Below are 24,750 nucleotides of genomic sequence, written 5' to 3' on the forward strand. Positions count from 1 at the left end.
GATAAGATGTTAACCAAAGCTAAACCCTACCCCCAACACTAGAGATACCAACGTTTGGTTGGATGTTAAGGGGTTTAAAAAACACGTCACAATTATACTAGTACCAGACAACCTTTTAACTCCTTGTCCCAAGATTGGACACTAAGCTTTAATCTAAACCTCTAATCCAAAATTTTGATGGTACAAAGTTATCTGATGTGGGAACAGTTAGAGGGGTTAAGTCAGGCAGGTTTCTGCCACCAACAGCAGACTGCCTTGCTAACATGCGTATACTTTACCATTTTGCTTTCAAGGTGTTTCAATGTTCTTTGTGGAAGAGAGACACAGGCTTCTTCAAATTTGAGGCTACATATATGCAAAATGCAAAAAGATGCAAAACAGAGCAAGGCCTACCAGTTGCCAATTTATGCTAATTTTTCTTTATTGTGCTGGGCCATTGTCATATTACAGTGGAAAAGTAATTTCTTACTCTTAATAGATAAAGAACAGCAGACACAAGTATGAGTCCTCCTCACATATATCTTTTTTTGGAGCAAAAAGATCAATGCTGCAAAATGAAACATATTACAAGAGCTCTTCTGCATATCTGCTGTTTACTATAAAAAGTGAACTGTGAACTATGTAAAAGCACACACAACAAATCTTGTTAGATCCTGCAACACAATGTAGCAACACACAAATCAATACTGCTCTTTTTGTAATATTTATATATTAATTTCTATATGTGGTTAGTGTGCATGATTTGGTGATCAAAGCAAAAAAAAAAAACATGGAGTAAAAGCAGTGTGGTTATTTTCATAATGATGGACAGTTTAGTTAATATTTGTTGGAATAAGAGTTAGATCTTATCAAAACAGCTGAAACTAGAACTAGATCACTCTATAACTAATGTGGGTTATCATACTCCCTCCGGAAGCATTTTTCCTATACAATGCACTTCTGTTACATAAAACCTGAATGACCCACCAGGCAAAAAACACTGCCCTCAGGGCTCCAGACCTAAAGGTTTATACAGGTCTAAAACCTTGGATCTCATAAAAGTGAACACATAAAAAACTTACAGGAGCATTGACTCCAATTTTCAAAAGAACTGGATAATCACAGCAATTTCAACATGCCAAAGGACTTCCAACACCACTTCATCTTATCTGTGTTACTTAAAGAAGGACCACACAGCAGATGTGTCAACATGCTTACCCCCTTGGGATTGCTGTTACATTCAAGTTGTATCTGAACAAAAGCAACCCATAGCCCTCCTAACCATGACTATGATTTCACTTTTGTTACCTATGCTGCTCTGATTTATGACTGTTCTTCCCTGCTCCACATCAAAGAGTCTGTGGAACACCTTTATGATGATTGGGACAGTTATAAGAAAACTTTCCCCCCACCATTTGTGTGCTCCTTTTCCTCACCGGATTACTTCTTGCTACTTACGAAATGTGCCTCAGGCAATCCTAAGAAGAAATTGAGGAAAAGAGGCTGTAGGGCTGACATCCAAGTGCACATTAGACGATCTGGAGGCATCCCTGGTTTTTACTGCCAGTTACCCTTCCAGATTTGGTTGGAAATGCATACTCACAGCCACTGCAGGCTGGGTCTTTCTCATCTGATGCTCTGTTTTGTGTCGATTACTGTGTCCTCGCAGTTTGCATTGCAAAACCAGTGGCCCTCCTGGCACTGCTACTCTGTTCTTGATTTTACGGATTTCTTATCTTTTATTATCAACCTGGAGAAAGTTTTGCTTCTTGGGGATTTTAACATTCATATTGTTGATGTCTCATCAAACTCAACAGCTGAACTTTTATCTATATTTGTTTCTTTTAACTTTTTCCAACATGTTTCTGGTTCAACCCATCTAAAAGGCCATACCTTGGACCTTGTCTTTTCCTTGGGCCTCAATACTAGCAATGTGTTTGTTCAGGACGTACATTTGAGTGATCATAATTTTGTCTTTTTTTTTTTTACCTCAATTTTATTTGTAAACAAACACTTTTGAAATTAAAAACTCATAGACGCATAATAACTGAGACCACTGCCGAGAGGTTCTCTGTCATGTTTGACAGTTCTCTACATTCTATTGGAAATGATGTAAATACTCTTATCCAGTCCTTTAATAGAGAATGCTCATCCATTTTGGATTAAGTGGCACCTATTAAAACAAGCTCTATCTCACAAGAGAAGACATACCCTTGGATAAACAAGTCTACCTTAAACCTAAGGAGAACACATGCCACAAAACGGATTGACAATAGAATAAAACTAAACTTGAAGTACACAGGCTTCATCATTCACATCTCCTTAAATGATACAGTGAAAAATGTAAGATCAGAATATTTTTCTAGACTCATTTAAAAAAACAAGAGAAATCCCAAGAGGTTTTTGACAAAATCAATGCCATTGTGTTCCCAGATATGGTACTTCTAAACAGGGGCATCACTAAGTTTTAACGACAGGGGTGGGCTTAGCCCCCAAGAGAAGCACACGATATGAACGAACGTAGCGCATAAGCACAAAATTTCACAAACAGAAAGCAAAGACTGAGGAATTGCTTTTCAAAGTTTTGGACAGATTAAACATCTTAGGCCACAAATAGATTTTCAGCGCGTGAATTCACAGTTGCCTCCAGCACAAGATCCTCCATTTTCCTCTGTTTGTGCCTTGGCTTGGCACCTGGTTCAGGGATACTGTAGGTGTTGCACAGGGCCTTGGTTTTCTCATATAGCTCTGTGGCAAATGCATCTGAGTGTTTGCCCTTAAGTGTGTCACACACAACTTGTTTGCAGATAAAAGCTTCTGCCAGGTCTAAAGTCTCTTTCTGCAGGAACTTGTGGAGTCCTTCAGTTACAGACAGAAGTGACTGAAACATCAGTAGTGCACAGACTGTTGAGAACCAACAGCTATGGGGGATCCAATGGCAGATAGCAGGCACTCCAAAATGGCAGACAATATCTCAAGAACTGCACTGACTGATCGCAACTGACATGCCCAGCGAGTGTTTGAAAGTTGCACAAGCTCAGTTTTTGTCAATCCAAGCTTTGACTGAGCCTCCATGAACTTATGATGATTGACTAGGGAGGTGCTGAAGAAAGAATACACACACTCCAACAAGCTGAAAAGCTCCACAGCCTCTGGGAGAGCCTTGCAAGTATTGCACAAAACCAGGTTGAGTTGATGACCATAACAATGCACATAGCCTCAGGATGGAGCGTTCTGAAATGTGCTTGTACACCTCCAGTTGAGCCACTCCAGAGCTTAAGTGCTACACACTTAAGCTCTGCAAGACCATTGTTTTGGATCTGCTACTGAAGCTCATTTGCAATGGACTGGGCATCAAATGATTTTATCTCTGCAGTGCTAGGAAACACTCCTTCACTGCCCCCTCTGACATATACCTGACACAAACAGCTAACTGCTCTGCCTTTTCATCCCTTGCCTCATCTGCCACGATGGCACAGATACAATGACACTAGTAACCAGTGTTGGGCAAGTTACTTTGAAAAAGTAATTAATTATAGTTACTAGTTACTTCTTCAAAAAAGTAACTGAGTTAGTAACTGAGTTACAATATTCTAAAAGTAATTAATTACTTGAAAAGTAACTATTGCGTTACTTTAAAAAAAAACGTTTAACCCTCTGGGGTCCAGGGTGTAATTGGCCATTTTTAACTACTTTTGATTTTCCCTCCACATTTACCTTTAAAAACTATTTACTTTCCTTGTTTGGTATCATTCTTTTCAGCACAACCTCACGTGTCTGAATTTACAGTTATGTTTTCATTTTGACATACTGTATTAACACAATTGATCTAAAATCAGACAAAAAACATAAAATCAGAGTAGAAAAAGTTATATTTTTTACTGTAACAACTACAAACATGTTTAATGAATCATATTTCATAACTTTAAATGCAAATATAAATTGTCAATTTTAAAATCCTATGCACAAGTTTTGTAAACAACAAAGTTATTTGCATCCATTTACCTTTTACCTTGATTTTTTAAATAACCATTTCAAACTATTTACAGAACAATCAGCTGTTCTTCAATAAGATGCCACACAAATTATTTTTGTCACTCCAAAAAAATAATTTCTGTCCACTATAAAGGAGAACATCACAGCCTGATACCTGCAGGTCTGACAGCAGCAGGTGTATCACTCCTGTTTCTACCTGGAGACAGCAGTCGCCTCATTGTTCTGACACACAACGCAAAACTATCCACAACACTACACACTAACTACACAAGACAACACATTAACTACACACTCCAAACACGTTACTGTCATGGCCTGGGTCTGATGACCCAGAGCTCATGTATTGTTTGTTTATGTTTTTCCATATGTTGTGTCTTTGGTGGTTTTCTCTCCCTTTGTCCTTTCTCCCTGTGTTCTCCCGGATGTTTTGGGGTCGCTGAGGGGACCGCGACCCGGAAGTGTTCCCGCACTGGAGGCTGCCGCACCTGACGCTCATTAGCCCTCACCAGCTACAGCTGATGGCTTCATGGGGAGCGTCTTATTTAAGAAGGTGGCGGAGCTCCAGTCGGCGCGGGATTATACTAAGTCAAACCTGTTAAGTACCTCCGTAGATTCGTGTGTGTGAACGGCTTCGCTACCAAAGGCTGCCTGCTGAGCTGTGTGTGTTTTTGTGTCACCAGGAGTCGGGAGTCAGGAAAGTCGTCACGAGGGGAAATCACGGAGTGGAATCGGGTTGTTGGAGTTGTCACCTTGTCACTGCTATGGACACGTGCACTGTGTGGGATTCACAGAGGAATCGCCACTGGAGTCACAGTGCTTGAATTGTATATAGTTGTCGTTTCTGTCCGCTCACCATCAATAAATCCACTGTCCGTCACTAGAGTCTCGCGTTTGGGCCCTACTTTCATTACAACTCCACGGTCTGCCATCGCAGCCCGTGACAGTTAAACGTCACAAATCTCTCACATCTCAAAACTCGCTCTCTCTCTTTTTCTGCTGTCTCTCTCTCGCTCTCTCTCGCCGTCGCTCCTAAAACTTCCCGTTTTGTGGTTTTTTTTGGTCATAAGCAGAGAGTGCTTGCTAGCGCTGTCCTTAGACAGTAAACGTGACGAAACTATTGAGGAAAAAACGCCGCGTATATATTGTTTATCATGACTATGGTTTTACGTGGCCTATTAGCACAATTTATAAACTGGTATATATCACCTTGTTGCTTTGTCTTTAAGTGGTCATGTGATTGGCTTACCATGACTACTTTATTCTTCCTCAGTCAAACAGCAGCACTCATGCGATTGTTTTGCCCCCTTAGCTCCAGGTGTTGTGCTAGAAAGTGATCGTGACTACGGTCCACGGGAGCGCGCGCAGCTGCTTAAAGCTGTAGCGTCCAGATTACTTACGTAGACAGCTACTTCCGTGCAACTGATATAAGATGCAATAAGCTGAACACAGCTTCAACCGTCTGTTTTTTGAAAAATAGTAACAGACTTCTTGTTAGTAACTGTAATGGCGTTGTAACGATAGGAATAGTAATTAGTTAGATTACTCGATACTGAAAAAAGTAATGCCGTTAGTAACGCCGTTACTTGTAACGCTGTTATTTACATCACTGCTAGTAACTAGTAACTAACAGTGTGAATTCCTTGACTCACCACTCCAGTAGAGGTCTCTCCCCTCTCACTGTCTGTGCTCCTCTGCCCTGACTCCTGGAGGTTAATGGGGGTGAAGGAGTGATTATTATTAGTGTATTATTATTATTTCCACTGATGATAACCATACCTGAATGAGTTCCACTCAATTCAGAGCTAAAACAAGTGACAGAAATTAACATTATGCTAACAATTTAACTTAGTGTGCTAGCCAGGTATTTATTTATCAAAATGGGGAGCACCTGGTTCATTAATTACATGGGACTCTCTGCTGTTCTTCCTTTGGGCCAGATAATACGGCAGTTTCCTGATGCATCTTATCATCTTTTTTGCTGATGACATTCAGCTATACTACCCAATCAGAGCGGAGAGCTTATGATCTTCAGAAGACTTAAATGACTGTTTAACAGACATTAAGCAATGGTTGAACAACAATTACTTACAGCTAAACCCAGACAAAACTGAACCTTTGATTGTGTCACCGGACAGTGTAATGTCTGACTTTCAACAGTGACTGGGTGATTTAGGGTCCTCACAGAAGCATAACCTCAGAAATCTAGGTGTTATTTTTGATGAAGTTTTTTCTTTAGAGCAAAACTTAAATCAAATAGTAAGAACCTGCTTTTTGCATTTGGGAAAAATCTAAAAACTTAGATGTATATGTGTCAATAAGTGAACTTAAGATGATAATCCATGTTTTTGTCTCTACAAGACTCAACTATTGTAATAGTCTGTTTACCTGTCTAAACAAGAAAGGGCTAGCTCGTCTACAGGTTGTTCAAAACTCAGACTACTGACCCGCTTAGGAGCTCATATAACTCCTGTTATAAAGTCCCTGTTGGAGTCAAATTGTTAAATGTTGTCATTGTGTTACTTAAATTTGTAAGTCTGTAGGATCAAAGACATTCCTTTGTCTCTGACCACCTCTCCAACCAGTCTGTTGGTGGGGGAGGCTGTAGTGTTTTATTATAGGGACATCCTATCTGAGGGTTCTGTTTTCTTGGTTAGTAAGCTTCCTGCTTTTATTACCCTTCTGTGGGCAGGAGGTCACACAAATGCAACCCCAAACACAAAAACACACACTCACATGCATACACACACACATTCTCGCACATGCATACACACACACACATTCTCACACATGCATACATACACACACATGCTTAAACGTGCACACACATACACACATAGTACCTTATCTTTTAGAACCATAGGGGGGGTTTACAATGGGAGGTGCTTGTGTGTATTGTAACTGTTTACAATAAAAGGCGGCAAGCGGAGGCCAGAGTCGAGGTCGTCTGTGGTTGGATTCAGAGTGCTTTCCTGAGACATCGAGCGGGCCTCCCTTGCTAGCAAGTAAAATCGATCGATCGCTGATTGTCTTGCTTCTTCGTCGTTAACGGGAATAAGTTTCTAAACCAGTGGGGCCTGTGGAAGCGCAGACCCAACAGTCACTACACTGGCTACCAATCAGATTTAGATTAAATTTTAAAATTCTAGTTTTAACCTTTAGAGCACTACAGGGACAGGTCCCTCCCTATATTGCTGATTTGATTTGTATACGCATGTCTTCTCGTAACCTCAGGTCATCGAATCAAAACCTTTTAGTGGTTCCCCACACTCGTTTCAGAACTCGAGGGGACTCCTCTTTCCAAGCTGTTGCACCCAGACTGTGGAATGCACTCCCTCTATTTCTACGGTGTCTGGACTCAGTGGAGACCTTCAAAAACCAGCTAGAGACATTTTTATTTCAAAACGCTTTTAATTAGACCAGGGTTTTTATGATGTATTTATGGCTGTACTCTGTTTTTGTTACCTCTCTTGTGAAGCACTTTGTGACATCTGTCTGTGAAAAGTGCTATATAAATAAACTTTTACTTACTTTTAACTTACTTACTTACTAACATTATGCTAAATGTCTTATTTACTCTCTAATTCAGTTTTGATTAGACAAGGATAACAGTGTTAAATGTTTCCTAACTATCATTCTCTCATGGACAACGAGACTTATTGTATTTCAAAATTCTACCAAATATTAAAATCAAGTTTCCTGATCTTAATATTTCACAGGTCACTTGGATGAATGATGAAATGTTTCTCCCACTGAAAACGCTACTTCCAGATGAACAGAATCACCTTTTGGGATATATTAGTTTAGGTTTCAAGATTCACAGTTTAGGTTAGTTTTTATTTTCTTTGACAGTCTAGCAATACAGCTGCGTTTTTGCGTTACATCCTGCCTGGTGAGTCTGCTTTTGGGTCCAATCCTGCTGGCGCCACACACAGTTTATGACAATAAAGTAAATGTTGATTGTGTAGTAGTAAACTTAAACCCTTGAATTCTGTCTGCTACAGGGTGTGATATGTCTAGCAATCCCTACTAACTAAGGTTTCCAACTTTTTAACTATCAAATAAGGACACTGGCTGATTTTGGCAACTCACATTTATAGTAGGGCTGCCACAAATGACTATTTTGATAGTCAACTAGTCACCAATTATTTTTGCAATTAGTCGCATGCATCTGCTCTTATATAACTATCATTAGCTTACAGCTTTACGTGTTTAAGGTATGTGCTAACTAAAAATAAAGACAAGATGACAGTTTATTTAATTTTAATGAAATTTGCAGATTGTTTCGGTGAAGATTAATAAACTCAGCCGTCTGCTCCTTGCTATCTAAAATATAACAGGACACCGGAGTATATTCTTGAGCATCTCACACTTCTGATAATCAGTTGCCTGCTTGACGTTTATTCAGCTGTGTAAAAACTATAACTTTAATCTCAGCCAAACCGATTTACTCAGGAACAAATAAAATACTAAAAAAAGTCAAACAATATCATTTTTAAGTTATCTAAGTGACTTATATATCATGTTTAACCTGAGTAGCGAAAGACGGCAGTGGGTTTGAAAACGATTTGCCAGGAGTCCGGTTGTCTCACCGGCTCTAGTGAGCCTTGAACCCCAGCTAGCTATCGAGCTGGTGGGTAACAGACGTCTCCGAAAACGTCGGAGCGCTTTTGAAAATATGTGGTGTCTTGATAAACTGAGCAGATATTTGAGGTTTACACAGCTACATTCTCGCCTGAAAATATGTTAAACGTTTATTTTGTGACGCAGAAAGAATAATAAGAGTAATATTAAAACTAACTAGCTGCCGCCATTGTTGAAAACTGAGCAGGGCCGCCCTGGGCCGCGCTATGAATTTTGCAACACAGCTTCTTCTTCTTTGGGGTTTAACGGCAGCTGGCATCCTTGTACATGCAGTGTTGCCATCTTCTGTTTCAGTCCGTTATTACACTCTTAAATCCTACTACTTACTCCTGCGTCTTTTGGGATGTTACAAAGCTTCAAATGACGTGTCGACTATTAAATTAGTCGTCGACGATTTTGATAGTCGACGTAATCGTGACTAGTCGACTAATCGTGGCAGCCCTAATTTATAGTGGCTCAATCAAGCTCTGATTTACATCCACATTATCACTGTATATGGATAACCTATGCATGTAATGCTTCTGTGAATTTGAGCTGATAAATTGGTTCTTTATGAAGCTTGTCTAACATCAAAGAACATTTTCAAATAGTCATAAAACTGTGGTTTATGATTAGAAATCTGTAATTTCACTTGGTATATAACTTCCTGTTCCTGTTACAATACACAGTAATGTTTGTGTGTATCTGTGTAATCAATTTGAAAAAAAAAAAGAAGTTTCGACCGCTAATTATATTCACAGCATTCACTCACTGTGTCTTTCAGGATGCACTAACTTAGCTTAGCTCATAGCTGACTCGCTAGCAGCATGGCCTCTTCCACTGTCCCTCCTGCACTTTACTGCTCGATGTGACAGCTGTTTAGTTACTCCCCAGCCTCCTTTAGCAAAAACAATACCTGTTACAAATGTAGCGTATTTGTAGCTCACGAAGCCAGGATCACTGAATTGGAAACCCAGCTTTGCACCATTGAAAAACCCATAGCTAACCAGGCCTCTTTAGCCAGGGGAGCCAAAGATATCGTAGGCCCTGTTAGATCTACTAAACAGAAGCTCCCGGTACACCACCACTAATCATTTTTACGCACTAGAGACACACCCACCAAACAACAAACTCTGGTAACTCTGGCGATTCTGTTTTGAGACGTGAAGCTAGGGACACCGGCAACTATAGTGAATTGTCTTCCAGGGGAAAGAGCAGGTGACATTGAGGGAAATTTAAAACTGCTGGCTAAAGGTAAAGATTAATTTGGTAAAATTATAATTCACGCTGGCAGTAATGTCACCCAATTACGTCAACTGAAGGTCATTAAAATTAATATTGAGTTGGTGTGTAGCTTTGCCAAAACAATGTCAGACTCCAAAGTTTTTTCTGTTCCCCGTCCTAATCAATCTAAGAGTGACATGTGTAGCCACATGTTCTCCTTAAATTGCTGGCTATCTGAGTGGTGTCCAAAAAACAATATGGGCTTTATAGAAATTTGGGTAACCTTCTAGAGGAAACCTGATTTTATCAGGAGAGACCTCTACCCCATTTTTGATGGAGCAGCTCTCATTTCTAGAAATCTGCCCAAATTTATTAACCCTCCAAAATATGACTTTCCAGAGTTGGGACCAGGAAGCAGTATTACATTCCTCTTTGCAACTTCTCTCTTCCTGTTATCCCCCCAAAACCCAATCCCCTGAAGACTGTGTCTGCTCCCTCACAAAAACCTGCCAAAAATTATTTAAATACAAAAAAAATCACAAAGAAAGAACAATATAGTATCCACAGCTGCACCAATGAGTCCAACAGTGAAAGGCGGACTGTTAAGCATTAGGTCTCTGTCTTATAAGTCCCTGTTAGTACATGAATTAATAACTGATCAACAAATTGATTTACTCTGCCTGAAAGAAAAACCGTGTTACACCATAATGATTATGTTAGTTTAAATGAATCAACACCTCTGAGTATTACAAATTGACAGAATCCTCGAAACACAGGCCAGAGGGGATGTGTGGCAGAGATCTCACACTCCAGCTTGTTAATCAACCAAAGACCTAGGCAGAAGTAGCAGAAGTGTAGTTCACTTGAAAACCTGAAGCTTAGCCCTGTCCACCCTAGCTGGAAAACTCAAAAAAAGTTTTATTTGTTGTTCTCTATTGTCCAACTGGGCCTTACTCTGACTTTTTATCTGATTTAGTGCTCTGCCTAAGATAAAATAATTGCTGTGGGTGATTTTAACATCCATGTAGATAATAAAAATAACAGCATCAGTACAACATTTAATCTATTACTAGACTCAATTGGCTTCTCTCAAAATGCAAAAGAACCCATCCACCATTTTAATCACACTCACACCATTTAACAGTGTTTCCTGAAAACCTACTTTGTCTGATCATTTCCTAATAACATTTAAATTTACAATAATGTATTACACAGCAGTGGGAATAGATTTCATCACAGCAGATGTCTTCCTGAAAGGATATATTTCAACCACTGTTATCTTCTTCGATGCCTTGTTCCAACACAGTGCATATCCATAAAGATATTTAGAAATCACAAAAAAGTAAATTCATGGGTATAATGTCCAAAAGAGTAACTAATAGCTAGTTTGTAAAGGTCACCACCTACTAACATCTATTCTCAAAAGAAAAATGGGGCTGAAAATGTACTAACAAAGTTGTTTACTAAATTTTTGAAACAATATTCTTGTCAGAATTATAATGGTAGCCAGTGATCCTGGAGCTACCTGCTGTGGTGACCCCCAGTGAATAAGAGAAAAGCTGAAAATAGCTTGTAAATGTGGTGCAACTTAAATCAGATTGTGATTGATGTGTTGCAAATTCTTCAGAGTGTACTGGTGGATTGAAACAGCCCTACTATGAGTATCCTTGATTTCGAATGATCCTCCACTTCATAAATTAACCTAAGGGTTCTGTCACAGCACCAAGTGAGTCAGCCTCATGTTCACTGCCATCTTAGCAACACCAAACTTTGCATCTTGATTACAGCATAGATTAAAGCCTTGTCAATGAAGAGACTTTTGTGTCCACAATCCAGGCTCAACTGTGCATGATAGGCTGCCTTTGAAGTTTTGCTTATCACATTCCACATTCATGTGTGTGTATCTACATTTGGCTAATAAATGTATTCCATTCCATCAGATATTTGTTAAAGAATAAATGTCACTGAAAGGAAACTGCTGACACACTATAGAATCCCAAGCACCATCAAGCAAAGATTTTCACTGTCAAATGTGACTCAGACAACAAGTACACATGATGACACAGAGGCCTAAAGGTTAGCACGCATGCCAGTGTTTAACTGAGCAGCTGAATGTGTACATGCCCACACCAAGTCTCAGGAGTAAAGAGAATATCAACATATCCTTGGATTCACTATTACAGAGACCCAAGTCAATCTCTGCCTAGGTTCCACTTACTCATTTCCTTTGCAGCTACTGACTTTTAAAAACTGAACTGGATAAGAAATACTAAAAGATGATCAAAACTGAAACATCTGAACATCTAAACATGTTTAGAGTGGATTAATTTCCCCTCATCTTATTTGGCAAAAGTACAACTACATGTTGTGAATAGCCTGAGATGTTTGAGTCACATCACCAGGAATGATCTCTGTGGTACTGAGGATGTTGTAAATTGCATGCACAAGCAAAATGAATGGTTCACAAATGACATATGTGTAAAAACGATGTCAAAATAGCTCTTTTAGAGCCAATTTACACAACACATTTATGTTGGAGTTGAAATAAATCAAAGAAATTAAAACCTTGAGTGATATATAAAGCTGAATACTGCATTTTACTCAAACTTCCAAAATGGACAGGTGTAAATGTTTGCAGCTAGTAATGTTATTGCCATTCATGCTGTGTTTAGGAATGTCATGTATAAATATGTGTCAATTAACTGTGTTGAAAAATGTGGTTGAATTGACGTAAGACATCTCGCTTGGTTTTAGAATAACCAGAACAAATTTGGAACAGATATTACTATCTGATAGCTCTTCCTTGAAGTTATTGCTTCGTAACAGCACTTCAAAACATAACCTGGCATCCAGTCTTGATGATCGTCACTTCCAATAAATATGGTAACCACAGAAGTAGGGGAGTGACGCCTAAACATCCCCCAGAGACTGCAGGTGTATGCTGCGGTGATGGAAATGTTGAAACAGCAGGCAATGATGCCAAGGCAGCAGAAGCACTGACACATCAGAGGGAGAGATGGGATATTTGCTAAACTGCTAAATAGTGAGGGTGTGTTTAGTATATATGAAGAGAGGCATACATGTAAGTCTGTATGACACTCTCTAACTGGAGTTACCTGCCTCAATTAGTTCACAGGGTTTGTTCCACTTGTGTTATAATATTGTATCTTTGTGTTTTTGCCAAGGAGGCAGAACAGGTCATCAACCAATTGGAAGGTTTGTGGTTTGATCCCTGCCTGCTCCAGTCTGCTTGTCAAATATCCTTGGGCAAGTTACTAATCCCAAGTTGCTTTCCAATGCATCCATTGGAGAGAGAATGTTAGATAGAAAGCACTTAAGAATAGAATAAAGTGCTTGCATGAATGTGTGAATGAGGCATGTTGCATAAAGCCCTTTGAGTGCTCAAGTAAAGTAGAAAAGTGCTGTATAAAAACCAGTCCATTTGCTTTATTGTGGTCTGCTGGGAGAGCAGCACCAGACCTGGTGACAACAATAGACAGAAAAAAACGGATCAGGATGGCTGACTGTGTGATTGGCTGCAAATTGGACATATTTAACCTCCTAAGACTCGAACTCTTCCACGACATGCATTTTTAATTTCTCTTTGACATTTGGGCATATTGGGGCCCAATGAATGTAAAAGCAAAGAATTACCAGATTTTTTTTTTACCTTATTTTTGTTTTTAAGAAAAATAAGAGCCACATATGAGGATATTCGTTTAACATTTTGATAGAACAGTAGCAGTATAATGTCCTTGTAAGTGGATATCAGGCCCATGTAGAGCAAAACTGAGTATTTTGGTCGAAATAACCCAAAATGTGATGTCCACATATGTGGACGCCAGGTCCTAGAAGATTAAATTGGTAAAGAGGGGGGTAAGCAAAACATTTATCCATTATGACCTCATCAGAACACTAGCAGATTTAAACCTAGGGTCTTCTTCTGTATCACTGTGTTTCACAAGTATGTGGGAACAATAAGCACTGACTGTGCAGAGACTTGTACAAATAAGCTCACTATAACATACATTGAGACAGAAACATAATCTTTTTAGATGTCGTTCATCTGAAGAAGCAGCATTTAATCTATCATCTATCTAATTTTCAACCAAGTTTTGGTTCACAAACTTCATAAAGGGACATATTTTAAAAGGCCATAACTGACTAACTAGATTTAGCACAGAAAACACTGCCCATGGGTGACTGATGCTTGGGGGTGGATAGATGACTATTATACCAGATGCTAGGGTTAGAACAACTGAGATTAAACACTAAACACTAATGTATGTGATGAATGATGGTGTTTGACAGCTGCAGTAAATCTCAGCTGTATTTTAAATTCCACACCTCTTAGTTGATTGTGTTTCTGAAAAGCACATTTTTCTTACTGGGGCTGACAGCAAGTTAATCCTCTACCTTCTTATTCAAGTTTGTTTAATAGTGTTGAAAAAGAACAGCGTTGTCCGTACTAAGCTTTTAATTACAACCATTTTAAAACAGTCACTACCGGAAGGTAGGGAAGGAGTGAGGGAGGGAAGCTAGGACACTATATAGTGGGTTGACTGGAATATAAATCCTTTTCCCTCCCTGACATCGTGTAGGTACAAAAATGAGATAAGAGCTTAGCGTGCATAATGCGTGAATACGGAGGATTTACGCACGTCTTCATTGTGAATTCTCAGGTTTGCGTCATTTCGAAAGACAGATAAAAAAATAAATAAAGGCAGAGCAGTAAAGATAACCAAATCGTGTCCCTGCTGTTTATCATCGAGGCGCGGATACGTGTTTAAAATGAAGCTTCGCTTGTTTGATGCGCATCGATTTTTTGGTCTGCAAATATCTGTCTTGTTCTAAAATCTTACGGGTAAATTTGGACAAATTTAGAATTTTAAAGACAAAAAAGGCCACAATTCTTTCTTTTTAATTATCAAAGTGCTTTTAACATATCGGTAAAAGAAGAAACGTGCTCTATTAGGTACGGAGTATAGAAATGGGCGTTGAACTCCTGTATTTGCTTGAAACCTGAGCGAGAGTAAAAGCTTCGCTCCATCGGCAAGCGCCGAAAGCTTAGGTACATCTGCTGCATGACCTACAGCCCCAAATCTGCTCCTCATAATGTAGACTGCAGCGCACTCAGTGGTGCGCATAACAGCTTTGTGTGACAATAACTCTAAGTGAACTGTTTCTGGAGCCTAGAGACTTCACATAAACTGGAAAGGACAGGTGAGGAGAGACTGTGGGAGTTCTTGTGCAATGCATCCATCGAGTGACCAAAAAGAAAAAAGAAAAAAAAAGTCAATCTCGCGTTATGCGTGCGTCAAAAGACTGCGCATCAGTTGCTGGAGGCGATACCTTCTCTGTTTTTGAGTCCCACATAAACGGTCACATACACGCGAAGAGGTATGTATAGGTGAGCAAAGAGAGAAACAACGAGAATGATTCTCGCCAGGCGCACAAACTAGAGTGCATTCTGATGCGTCCCGCTCCACCTGGCCATTTCCTGCACATTAGTTTGATAAACCAAATCTCACCCATATCAGACAGAATTTCGGGAAAAAAAGTTCCAGATAATTCATTGATGAACTGTTTTTTTTAAATATACCCACAACTCACCTGATATACAAACAATAAAATTAGCTTGAAGAATGATCAGTATCTCCCAAATTATATCCATTCTCTGTCTTCATTCCACGTACATTACGCACCAGCATAAAAAACAAACAAATGAGAAAACGAAGCTTTTTCAGATGCTCTGTGCCTTTACGTCGGATCCTGCTGTACCTCTTCCACTGGGTATTTTCCTCACCAGGCACATAACAGGCGATTAAAGCCTTAGGAATAAACACTGCACGTTCCCACCAGATTCCAAAGATAGGTAAAAAGAAAGAGAAAAGCCAAACTGTAGCGATCCTTCGTCAGTTCACTGTATTATTACTCCAGTGCGCCATGGAACGGCCACATCCTTCCATCCATCCGGTGCTGTTTCACACAGCGGACATCCACTTATTACCACATAAAATCGCATATGATCGCTTCAGGAAATTCTGTGTATCGGGCGTAAAATACAGGGGGAAAAGCCTGGGTTAATGACTGGTGGGACAGCGTCGGGATCCGTGTAACACCTGGAGACGCCTCACAACTCTGTGAACTCGCATCGCCAGGTGCTGAGCTTCCGATCGAGACTTCTCCCCGTCACCGCAAGGGACCAGTGCCAAGTTTAACCCAATAACAACATGACTTCCGGTAACAGTTCACAAAATAAAAGTACTCGCTTATCGGCGCTTGTGTATTTTCAATCATGCACACAGAACTTAATCAAGGTGTTGGAAATCTGAAGATGTGAGGAAAAAATACATTTCTATAAAACAGGCACTCGTGAGTTTACGATGACAGCATTCCAGCAAAATTAGTGCAAATTTATAACGTATACATGATAATTAGAGGAAGTCAAATTTAGACCTAGTGGATACAAGTAATTTGTTAACAGCTGACCTAGATTTAATTCCTACCATAAGCTTTTTTCCTCTGTGCGTTGCTCTTGTAGTTATATTTGATTTACTCATAATCCGATAATTTCCAATAATGTTACACGTGAATATGTTCAACTCTGCATTCCAAAGACACAGAAATTTATGGGCATACCAGTGAAATAAAAGACTCTGTGTGGGAGTTCATATCACTCTTTATAGCCTATTAGTTTCATTTTCGATGCGCTCTGAGGTCACAGCAAATTAGAACAAACATCCTAATGAGTGATTTTGCAGAACTACGTTCGATTTATAGAGTTGCTAATTATTTGGCATTATTGCAGGCAAACCAGCCTATGAAATGGATGAAACACATCGTGACTGGGTTCCCGCTCTACACAAGGGGCACTCCGAAATCCCTGCTTCAAACATACCACCATGCCAATCAGATTACTTCTTTCATGTGAGGATGAAGAGGTGACCCTTCTGGATAAGATGGTGAAGGTTTGCTGCGTTTTGGTGAACAGTGTGGTAGTAAAACCAGGGGAAAATGAAACTTGCTCTTGTTAAATATTCTTAAGTCTTGTACTGTATAAGACTTAAGCGGTAATTTTTCAAAAGATACAGTAAATTAAGTAGTGTTAGTAGTGGGTGATATCATGTAAACGCTGTCATGATTTTGTGTAAACATTTTGTCATTTGTAAACTATAAATGACATGGATTCTACATTATAACTGATGTGATGTTCTATAAAGTGGTTTTAATAAAAAAATAAATAAAAAAAGGCAAACATTAGTTTGTTTCTTTATTCAACTTTTGAACAGTGGTACTCAGTCAGTACATATTCAGTAAATGCAAATTATTTACATGGCAGTGCAATTCAGGCATAAATCTAGACCCCCTAAACAATATGGGTCATTCCCACAACCCACAGCTTTACTGTGTTCCAGCAAAGTATCCAATAGCAGTGACAACTCCTCCACAGTAGCAGGTGGGATTTTTCTTTTTTGAGGACGGTTCCTTTTACCTTTCAATACGGATGGTCTGTTTATGTTTTTATCGAGAGCCTTTTTTGGGGCAGCTGAAGAGGAGAAGTCCATCTTATGGCCAACCTCTGGCTGTATCTTGGTCATGTTACCAGGCAAAACCCAGTATGCAGGTTCATCTGTAACAGTCCTTGTGCCACGGATCTGCACTGTTGCTTCTACTTTAAACAGAAGAGCAGCGACATGGCTGCAGGTCTCCACGACTCCGGCCATACAGGTGCAGTGGACGGCTTCAACCTTCCCTGTGATGCTCACAATGACCTGTGGCTGCAATGCTGGTTCATTCAGTCTTTGAGAGTGCAGTACCTGAAACATACAAAGACAAAGTTAATTTAAAGACAAGGACTTTAATGAGCCAAGGCCGACATAAATGTGTTTTATCTACTTTCTAATCCATTTATCATAAATGTAACAAGAGTTTAGAAAGTTAGCACATACATGTAATTTTTCATTTTTTTATGTATCCATCTATAGAACGCTGCATGTTATATTCTAAATCGCCTGTTCTCTTTCAGAAACCTGCCTGCAGAAAATGAACCTAAAGTATGTAATGCAAGGATGTAATCACTTTCAAGATGGAGAAAGCATAAAGTTTGACTTTAGCTTCAGATTCAGATTCAAGAGCTTTATTGTCAATACAGTAGTATGCACAGTATACAGTGTACTGACATGCTGTTGCACCCTAAGCCCCCCATGGTGCATTTATAAATATATAAAGAAATATCTCCAAGAGATATAAAACTAGGAATTACAAATAAATAACATGCTAAGTTTCGGTAAAAATTAAGGGATAAAAAGGTACTACTTACTAACTATACAATTCTGTACAATACTATAATGGTAACTATACAATATTAACGGTACGATAAACAAAGACAGGACAGAGACACTACAAAGTGGAATGTGCAGTAGGTATTGAATACCAGTTTCAAGTTATTGTCAGGATATTATTGACAAGACATGACAAAGACGTGCAAAATGCAAAATGTGCAAATATAATATAATTTAGGTGTGTGTTCAGAACTATGTGACTGAGTGTGCAAATATGCATATTGTTCCCAGGTCCAGTTTGTAGTGGATTTGTGGTAGTTTTTGTTGTTTTTTTGTCTTTTGATGATTATTGTAAGGCGTTTGTAGAGGTGTATGTTTATATCAGTCCTTTTGTGCTAGTGAGTTGAGGGCTCTGACTGCTTGGAGGGAGAAGCTCTTGCAGTGTCTGGACGTTACCGTTTTAAATGCTGCGAAACCATCTGCCAGATGGAAGGAGGGAGAACAGTGCATGTGAGGGGTGGAAAGTGTCCTTCACTATACTGTTCGCACATCGAATGATGTGACATAGAGTTGATGATGTGACATAGAGTTGGGAGATGGATGTGAGAGGGAAATGATCCTCTCTCCTGTTCTCACTATCGGCTGCAGAGACTTCTTTTCAGTGAGGGTGCAGTTCCCGTACCAGATAGTGATGTAGCAGCAGAGGACGCTCTCAATGGTTCCCCAGTAAAATGATGTGAGGATAGGAGGAGGGAGACTGGCCTTCTTCAGTTTCCTAAGAAAGTGAAGACGTTGTTGGGCTTTCTTCATGATGGTGATGGTGTTCAGGTTCCAGGAGAAGTCAGCTGATATGTGCACATCCAGGAACTTCACACTGTTGACCATCTCAACAGCAGATCCATTGATGTGCAGTGGGGTGTAGGCCATTGAGGTCTTCCTGAAGTTAACAACCATCTCTTTAGTCTTAAGAGACAGGTTGTTATTCTGACACCAGTCCACCAGTTGTTGTACCTCCCCTCTGTATTCAGACTCATCATTGTTGGTGATGAGACCCACCACTGTTGTGTCATCTGCAAACTTGATGATGTGGTTTGAGCTGTACTGTGCAGTACAGTCATGTGTTAGCAGGGTGAACAGCAGTGGGCTAAGCACACAGCCCTGCGGCGATCCTGTACTCAGTCTGACGACTTTGGAGGTTTTATTTCCTATGAAGACAGGCTGGGGCCTGTCAGTTAGGAAGTCCAAGATCCAATTACAGAGGGAGGTGTTTATTCCTAGTGAGTCCAACTTCTTTACCAGCTCCTGGGGAATGACTGTGTTGAATGCTGAGCTGAAGTCAATAAACAGCATTCTGACATAAGTGTCTTTTTTCTCGAGATGGGAGAGAGAAAGGTGAAGAGCAGATGAGATGGCATAATCTGTGGAGTGGTTTTGGCAATAAGCAAACTGTAGCAGGTCCAGATTCAGTGGAAGCTGAGTTTTCATGTGCCTGAATACCAGCCTCTCAAAGCACTTAGTGATGATGGGCGTAAGTGCCACCGGCCAGTAGTCATTGAGGCAGGACACAGTGGACTTCTTTGGCACTGGGATGATTTTTGTGGTTTTGAGGCATGCAGGTACCACAGCTGAGCTCAGTGATGTGTTTAGGATGTCCGTGAGGATGCCTGCAAGCTGGTCAGCACACTCCCGAAGCACCCGGCCAGGTATGTTGTCAGGTCCTGCAGCCTTTCGCGGGTTTACTCTGCGAAGTGTCATCTTGACATCTGCTGTGGACAGACAGAGTACTTGGTCATTGGGGGAGGGGAGCATCTTCCTTGCTGGCTCTTTGCTCTCTGCCTCAAAACGTGCAAAGAAGTCATTTAGCTGGTCTGGCAGAGAGGGATCACTGCTGCATGATGGAGGTGTTGGCTTGTAGCCCCTGATTGTTTGGATGCCTTGCCACATGCGCCGAGTGTCCTTTGTACTTGTGAAATGTGTGTTGATCTTATCTGCATACTGCCGCTTTGCCTCTTTGATGGCCCGTGATAGGTCTGCTCTGGCTGTAGTGTAAGCTTCTCTATTTTTGGACTTAAAGGCAGAGTCTCTGATTTTCATTAGGTTGCGTAGCCTTGCAGAGAACCAGGCTTTATGGTTTGCATAGGTCAGGGGTGGGCAACTCCAGGCCTCGAGGGCCGGTGTCCCTGCAGGTTTTAGATGTGTCCTTGAACCAACACAGCTGATTTAAATGGCTAAATTAGCTCCTCAACATGTCCTGAAGTTCTCCAGAGGCCTGGTAACGAACTAATCATGTGATTCAGGTGTGTTGACCCAAGGTGAGATCTAAAACCTGCAGGACACCGGCCCTCGGGGCCTGGAATTGCCCACCCCTGGCATAGGTGATGACGGTCTTGGAGACAGTGACATCCTCAATGCATTTGCTGATGTAGCTGGTCACTGAGGTTGTGTACTCCTCCAGGTCCATGGTGTCTGATTATGTAGCAGCTTCTCTAAACATATCCCAGTCTGTGCATTCAAAGCAGTCTTGCAAAACAGGTATGGCCCCCTCTGGCCATGTTCTCACCTCTCTGAAGGTTGGTCTGATCCGTTTGTTAATGGGTCTATAGAGATTGACAGACCACGTGACTTTCGCGCATTGCATGCCGGGAGGTAGTGGCAAAACATTCAAAGTACCGCATTAAATGCAAGCATTTGCAGCACCGCAAAACGTTTATTCTCCGGTTCCAATACCGTCTTGCTTTTTCTTTCCTCACCAAAAAAGGAATGTACAAAACGAAGGAGAACAATGCCGGACCGTACAAAGACAGACTCGACGAAAAGGCAAAGAAAAGGTACGAGGAAAAAAATCAAAGGAGTGAAAGGGTCAGACCCTTACGAGCACACAGAGTGGACAAAAGACGTTAGCGTGCTGCCCAACTTTCACCACGCTCAGATTTATAATTATACGGTTCTTGGAGTGAGTGCACACACTCATGAAGTTTTTAGTAACTTCAGGTCACTGCAACAAGCCCAGGTACAGTTTACCGACGGATGGGTACAGGACTCTGAAATGCACCGTGTAGAACGAAAGACCATCGTACAAACAAAGGTAAGTTTACCAGTCTCACAAATCGTCTTCATAAATACACATTCGTTAACCGTTTATTAATAGGACCTTTGAGCTCAACGGTAATTAATTAGTAGTGGAAATAATTTCTGGTACGCATTACAGAAATGTAGCAGTGACAATAATATTGTATGCTGTAATCGTACATGGCAGTTATTATATATAACATATTATATGCCCAGTCTGGATCGCATTCCAGCATTTCGTAGGCTGGTTTGCCTACAAAAGACAGCAAACATTACACACAGCCACAATAAACAAAGGAGCATAGCGCGATGATTTCTGTTCAGCGCCAATTAAGACGTATTAACTACCACAAAACACTTACCTTTGTGGAAATGCTTGGAGCAGACTAACATGTGAGGTGGAGTGTTTTCGAACGTTATATTAGGTCTTCTGATAGCGGCAATCCAGGCCATCCGTCGCCTGTTCGTGACTTCGGAGACATGGCTTGGACAATTTCTCTTCCACGCTGGAATCCGATAAGAACCAATCGCATTTCCCGTCGACTTCACGCGGCTGTCGTTCGCCCGGCTTGTGCAGTTAATAATACAACAGCTTCTTGACATTTTTTGTTTCTTTTTATCGCTGTGTAACTGATTTCAATTGAAAGCCTGTGCCCGCTAGTACCTCTTGCCACTACTTCCCAGAATCCTTTGCGGTTTTACCCCTGAATGACGTCACATTTTCAATCTCTATAGACTGGCGTGAGAAGTATGGAGATGTGGTCTGATTGTCTGGTGTGGGGGAGGGGTGAAGCCTTGTATGCATGTTGGATGTTTGTGTAAACAAGGTCCAACATATTGTCCCCTCTTGTTGCAAAGTTAATGTTCTGGTGAAATTTGGGTAGAAGTGATTTAAGTGTGGCATTGTTAAAATCCCCAGCGACAATGAAGAAGCCATCAGGGTGGGCTGTTTGCAGATCACTGATAATCCTGTAGAGTTCACTGAGTGCTCCACTACCTTTAGCATTAGTGCTAGCACTAGGTGGGATGTAAACAGCAATGATGATCATCACAGTAAACTCTCTTGGGATGTAAAACGGCCTGCATCTGACTGCCAAGACCTCCACAAGTTCTGAACAGTGCACAGATACAGTCGCTGCATTCTTACACCAGCTGTTATTGATGTAAACACAAAGTCCACCGCCACGTGTCTTACCCGATGATAGGGGGTCTCTGTCAGCGCGGTAGCTGGCTAGCCCGTCTAGCTGGATAGCGTGGTCTACAATGCCTCCGTGTAGCCATGTTTCAGTAAAAATAAGAACACAGCAGTGTCTTATTTCTTTCCAGGTGTTTAGCAGCAGTCTCAAATAGTCCAGTTTGTTTTCTATAGAGCGCACGTTGGAGAGCAGAAGTGATGGAGTGCCGGTCGGCTACTGTTGGCTTTTAGCCTAGCATGGATACCGGCTCGCTTACTGCGCTTCCGCTTCCTCGCACACCGTTTTCGATGTACTTCCGGGCGGATGCAGAGATGTTGTGGCTCCGTAGCCCGTCTGTTCGGAGCTTGCGGAATGTCGCAGCGGCGCAGTTTCTCCAGCATGTCTCCATCTGGCTGAGTTTGGTGGTGTTTTTCTAAATCCAGAAGTTGTTGACGATTGTAGATGTGTTTAACTGTTGTTCGCACATTACAGCTGTTTAATAGACCAGAGATCGAATAGAACTTGAGTTAAAAACGAAATTGCACCATGGTTTTGGACCCGCTGTGGCCGCTGCGACCTAGCGTGCCGCCATCTTGGCCGGTAGTAAGTGACAATTTTGGACACCTAATATGATAAGGAGATTCTGCAGGTCATTAATCAATGTATAAAAATAAAATAAAATGTATTTTTAGTGACACAGGACACAAACACGGAAGCAAGATATATAATTAGGATTATTTATAGTAAACATTAATATATCATTGCAATTTCTTTAACCATACAGAATAACTAAATCCTTCAGGACAATGTCACATCAATGCACTGAACTCACTATGTTATCCCTCTAACAGACCCTCAACATGTTCTCACTTTAATTTTCCCCTCATGAATGAATTTACGCTTGCACTAATTTGAATGTTTTGGGGAAAATCAAACGCATTTTGAGCGAGTTTGAAAATGTTTAAATTGTGGGTCAGATGTTCTCCAAACTGAGGCTCTTGTGGGTGTTCATGGTCTGGAGGTCAGTGTGGTCTGAGCTGTTGTGAAAAATTTAACAATAACCTGCAACACACCCAGTGAGCTTGATTTGAAGTGGGTTTAATAAACACATTGCAATGTGGAGAGAGCATCCCAGTGAAACACCAGGACCATCTCTGAATTGTGGCCACTGCCCTTACATCTTATATACAGAGACACAGACAAAGAACATTCCACGAACTCTTACACGTTGGCCCCTCTAACGGGGGGGCTATACCTTCTCCCTCACAGAGAGAATTATGACCTTGTTTTCTGCTTGGCCGTCACCTAAGGATTTACATCCCTGATAAGCAGAAGGAGTCCCACTATCTGTTTAATGTCTCCCATTACAATGGCCTCACTGTGTTAACATTCCACATGCATGTAAACTAGTGACAGGAGTGCTCTTACTATAGTAAAGTGAGAAAGTGATATTACTGTAACTAATGTGATATGATTAAATATGTGATTAATACATGAGAAAAGAAATCTGCCATCACAGAGCCAACAGATGAGCTACTGTAGCTCAAATTGCTGAAAACCATAATACTGGTTCTGGTAGAAAGGTGTTGGAATACATCCATTGCATTTTGTTACATATGGGGCAACATAGTGACAGACCACTATGAGTATTCATGCTCATTCCTGTCCACTACTAAATCACCAGCCATTGGCATGTAAGCATCAGACCTCGACCACTGGGCAATGGAAGAATGTGGTGTTGTGAAAGTTTTCCATTAAATAAAGCCTGCAGACAAGCGGTGAGCGGTAGCTAACATTCTTTAATCAAAACAAAGAACAGAAAACCAAGCTTGGTGGAGAGCCTGCATGATCGCGGGGCAGACGGTCAGCAGAGTCTAACTGAGCCTAGCATGGCTCTCAGTTAAACACCTTCAGGAACAAAAGGCAGTACACAGCTGTTTCACACCTTAAGGTTCACACTGCCTTGCTACCTCCCAGAGTCATTGAAGAGACAAAAGACTCTTCCTGTGGAGTTTTCTGCTTCTGCTTCAGCATTCAAAATAATGTAATTAATACATAAATAAAAGAAATTCCTATACAATCCCACCCTTTGATTCTTAAATCAAACCTTAAGAATCACATTAATACCAGAATTTATTTCCTGACATTCTGTATATCACATCAACATTATTGTACACTTAAAGGAGTTTCACACCGTGTATCCTCACTTCACTGTTCTCCCACCACCCTTTGTTCATCTTTAATCATCCTCACAATCTAAGCTCTTACATGCAAATGGAAACAACAATGATACAGAGGAAAGGCCCTCTCCAGAGTGTCAAAGTATGCATGGCATTAGGTGGTCATTCCCAGTCGCGGTCATGGCTCCTGGTGTCTGAGCCATTTACAGAGTCAGAATTCCA

The 24,750-nt window shown here is 40.8% G+C and overlaps 1 protein-coding gene across 1 annotated transcript in view; it reads right to left on the reverse strand.

Annotated features, from left to right (window-relative positions):
* ca10a (carbonic anhydrase Xa) overlaps positions 1–16,016 on the reverse strand; it is a 338,819-nt gene extending 322,803 nt beyond the window's left edge. Inside the window, exon 1 of the mRNA XM_063482203.1 lies at positions 15,433–16,016. Coding sequence (XP_063338273.1) covers positions 15,433–15,493 — 61 coding nt within the window. The 5' untranslated portion in view covers positions 15,494–16,016. The remainder of the gene's footprint in view (positions 1–15,432) is intronic.
* Between the last annotated feature and the right edge of the window lie 8,734 nt (positions 16,017–24,750).

Source organism: Pelmatolapia mariae, linkage group LG8, assembly GCF_036321145.2.
Source record: "Pelmatolapia mariae isolate MD_Pm_ZW linkage group LG8, Pm_UMD_F_2, whole genome shotgun sequence".
NCBI classification, from domain to species: Eukaryota; Metazoa; Chordata; class Actinopteri; order Cichliformes; family Cichlidae; genus Pelmatolapia; species Pelmatolapia mariae.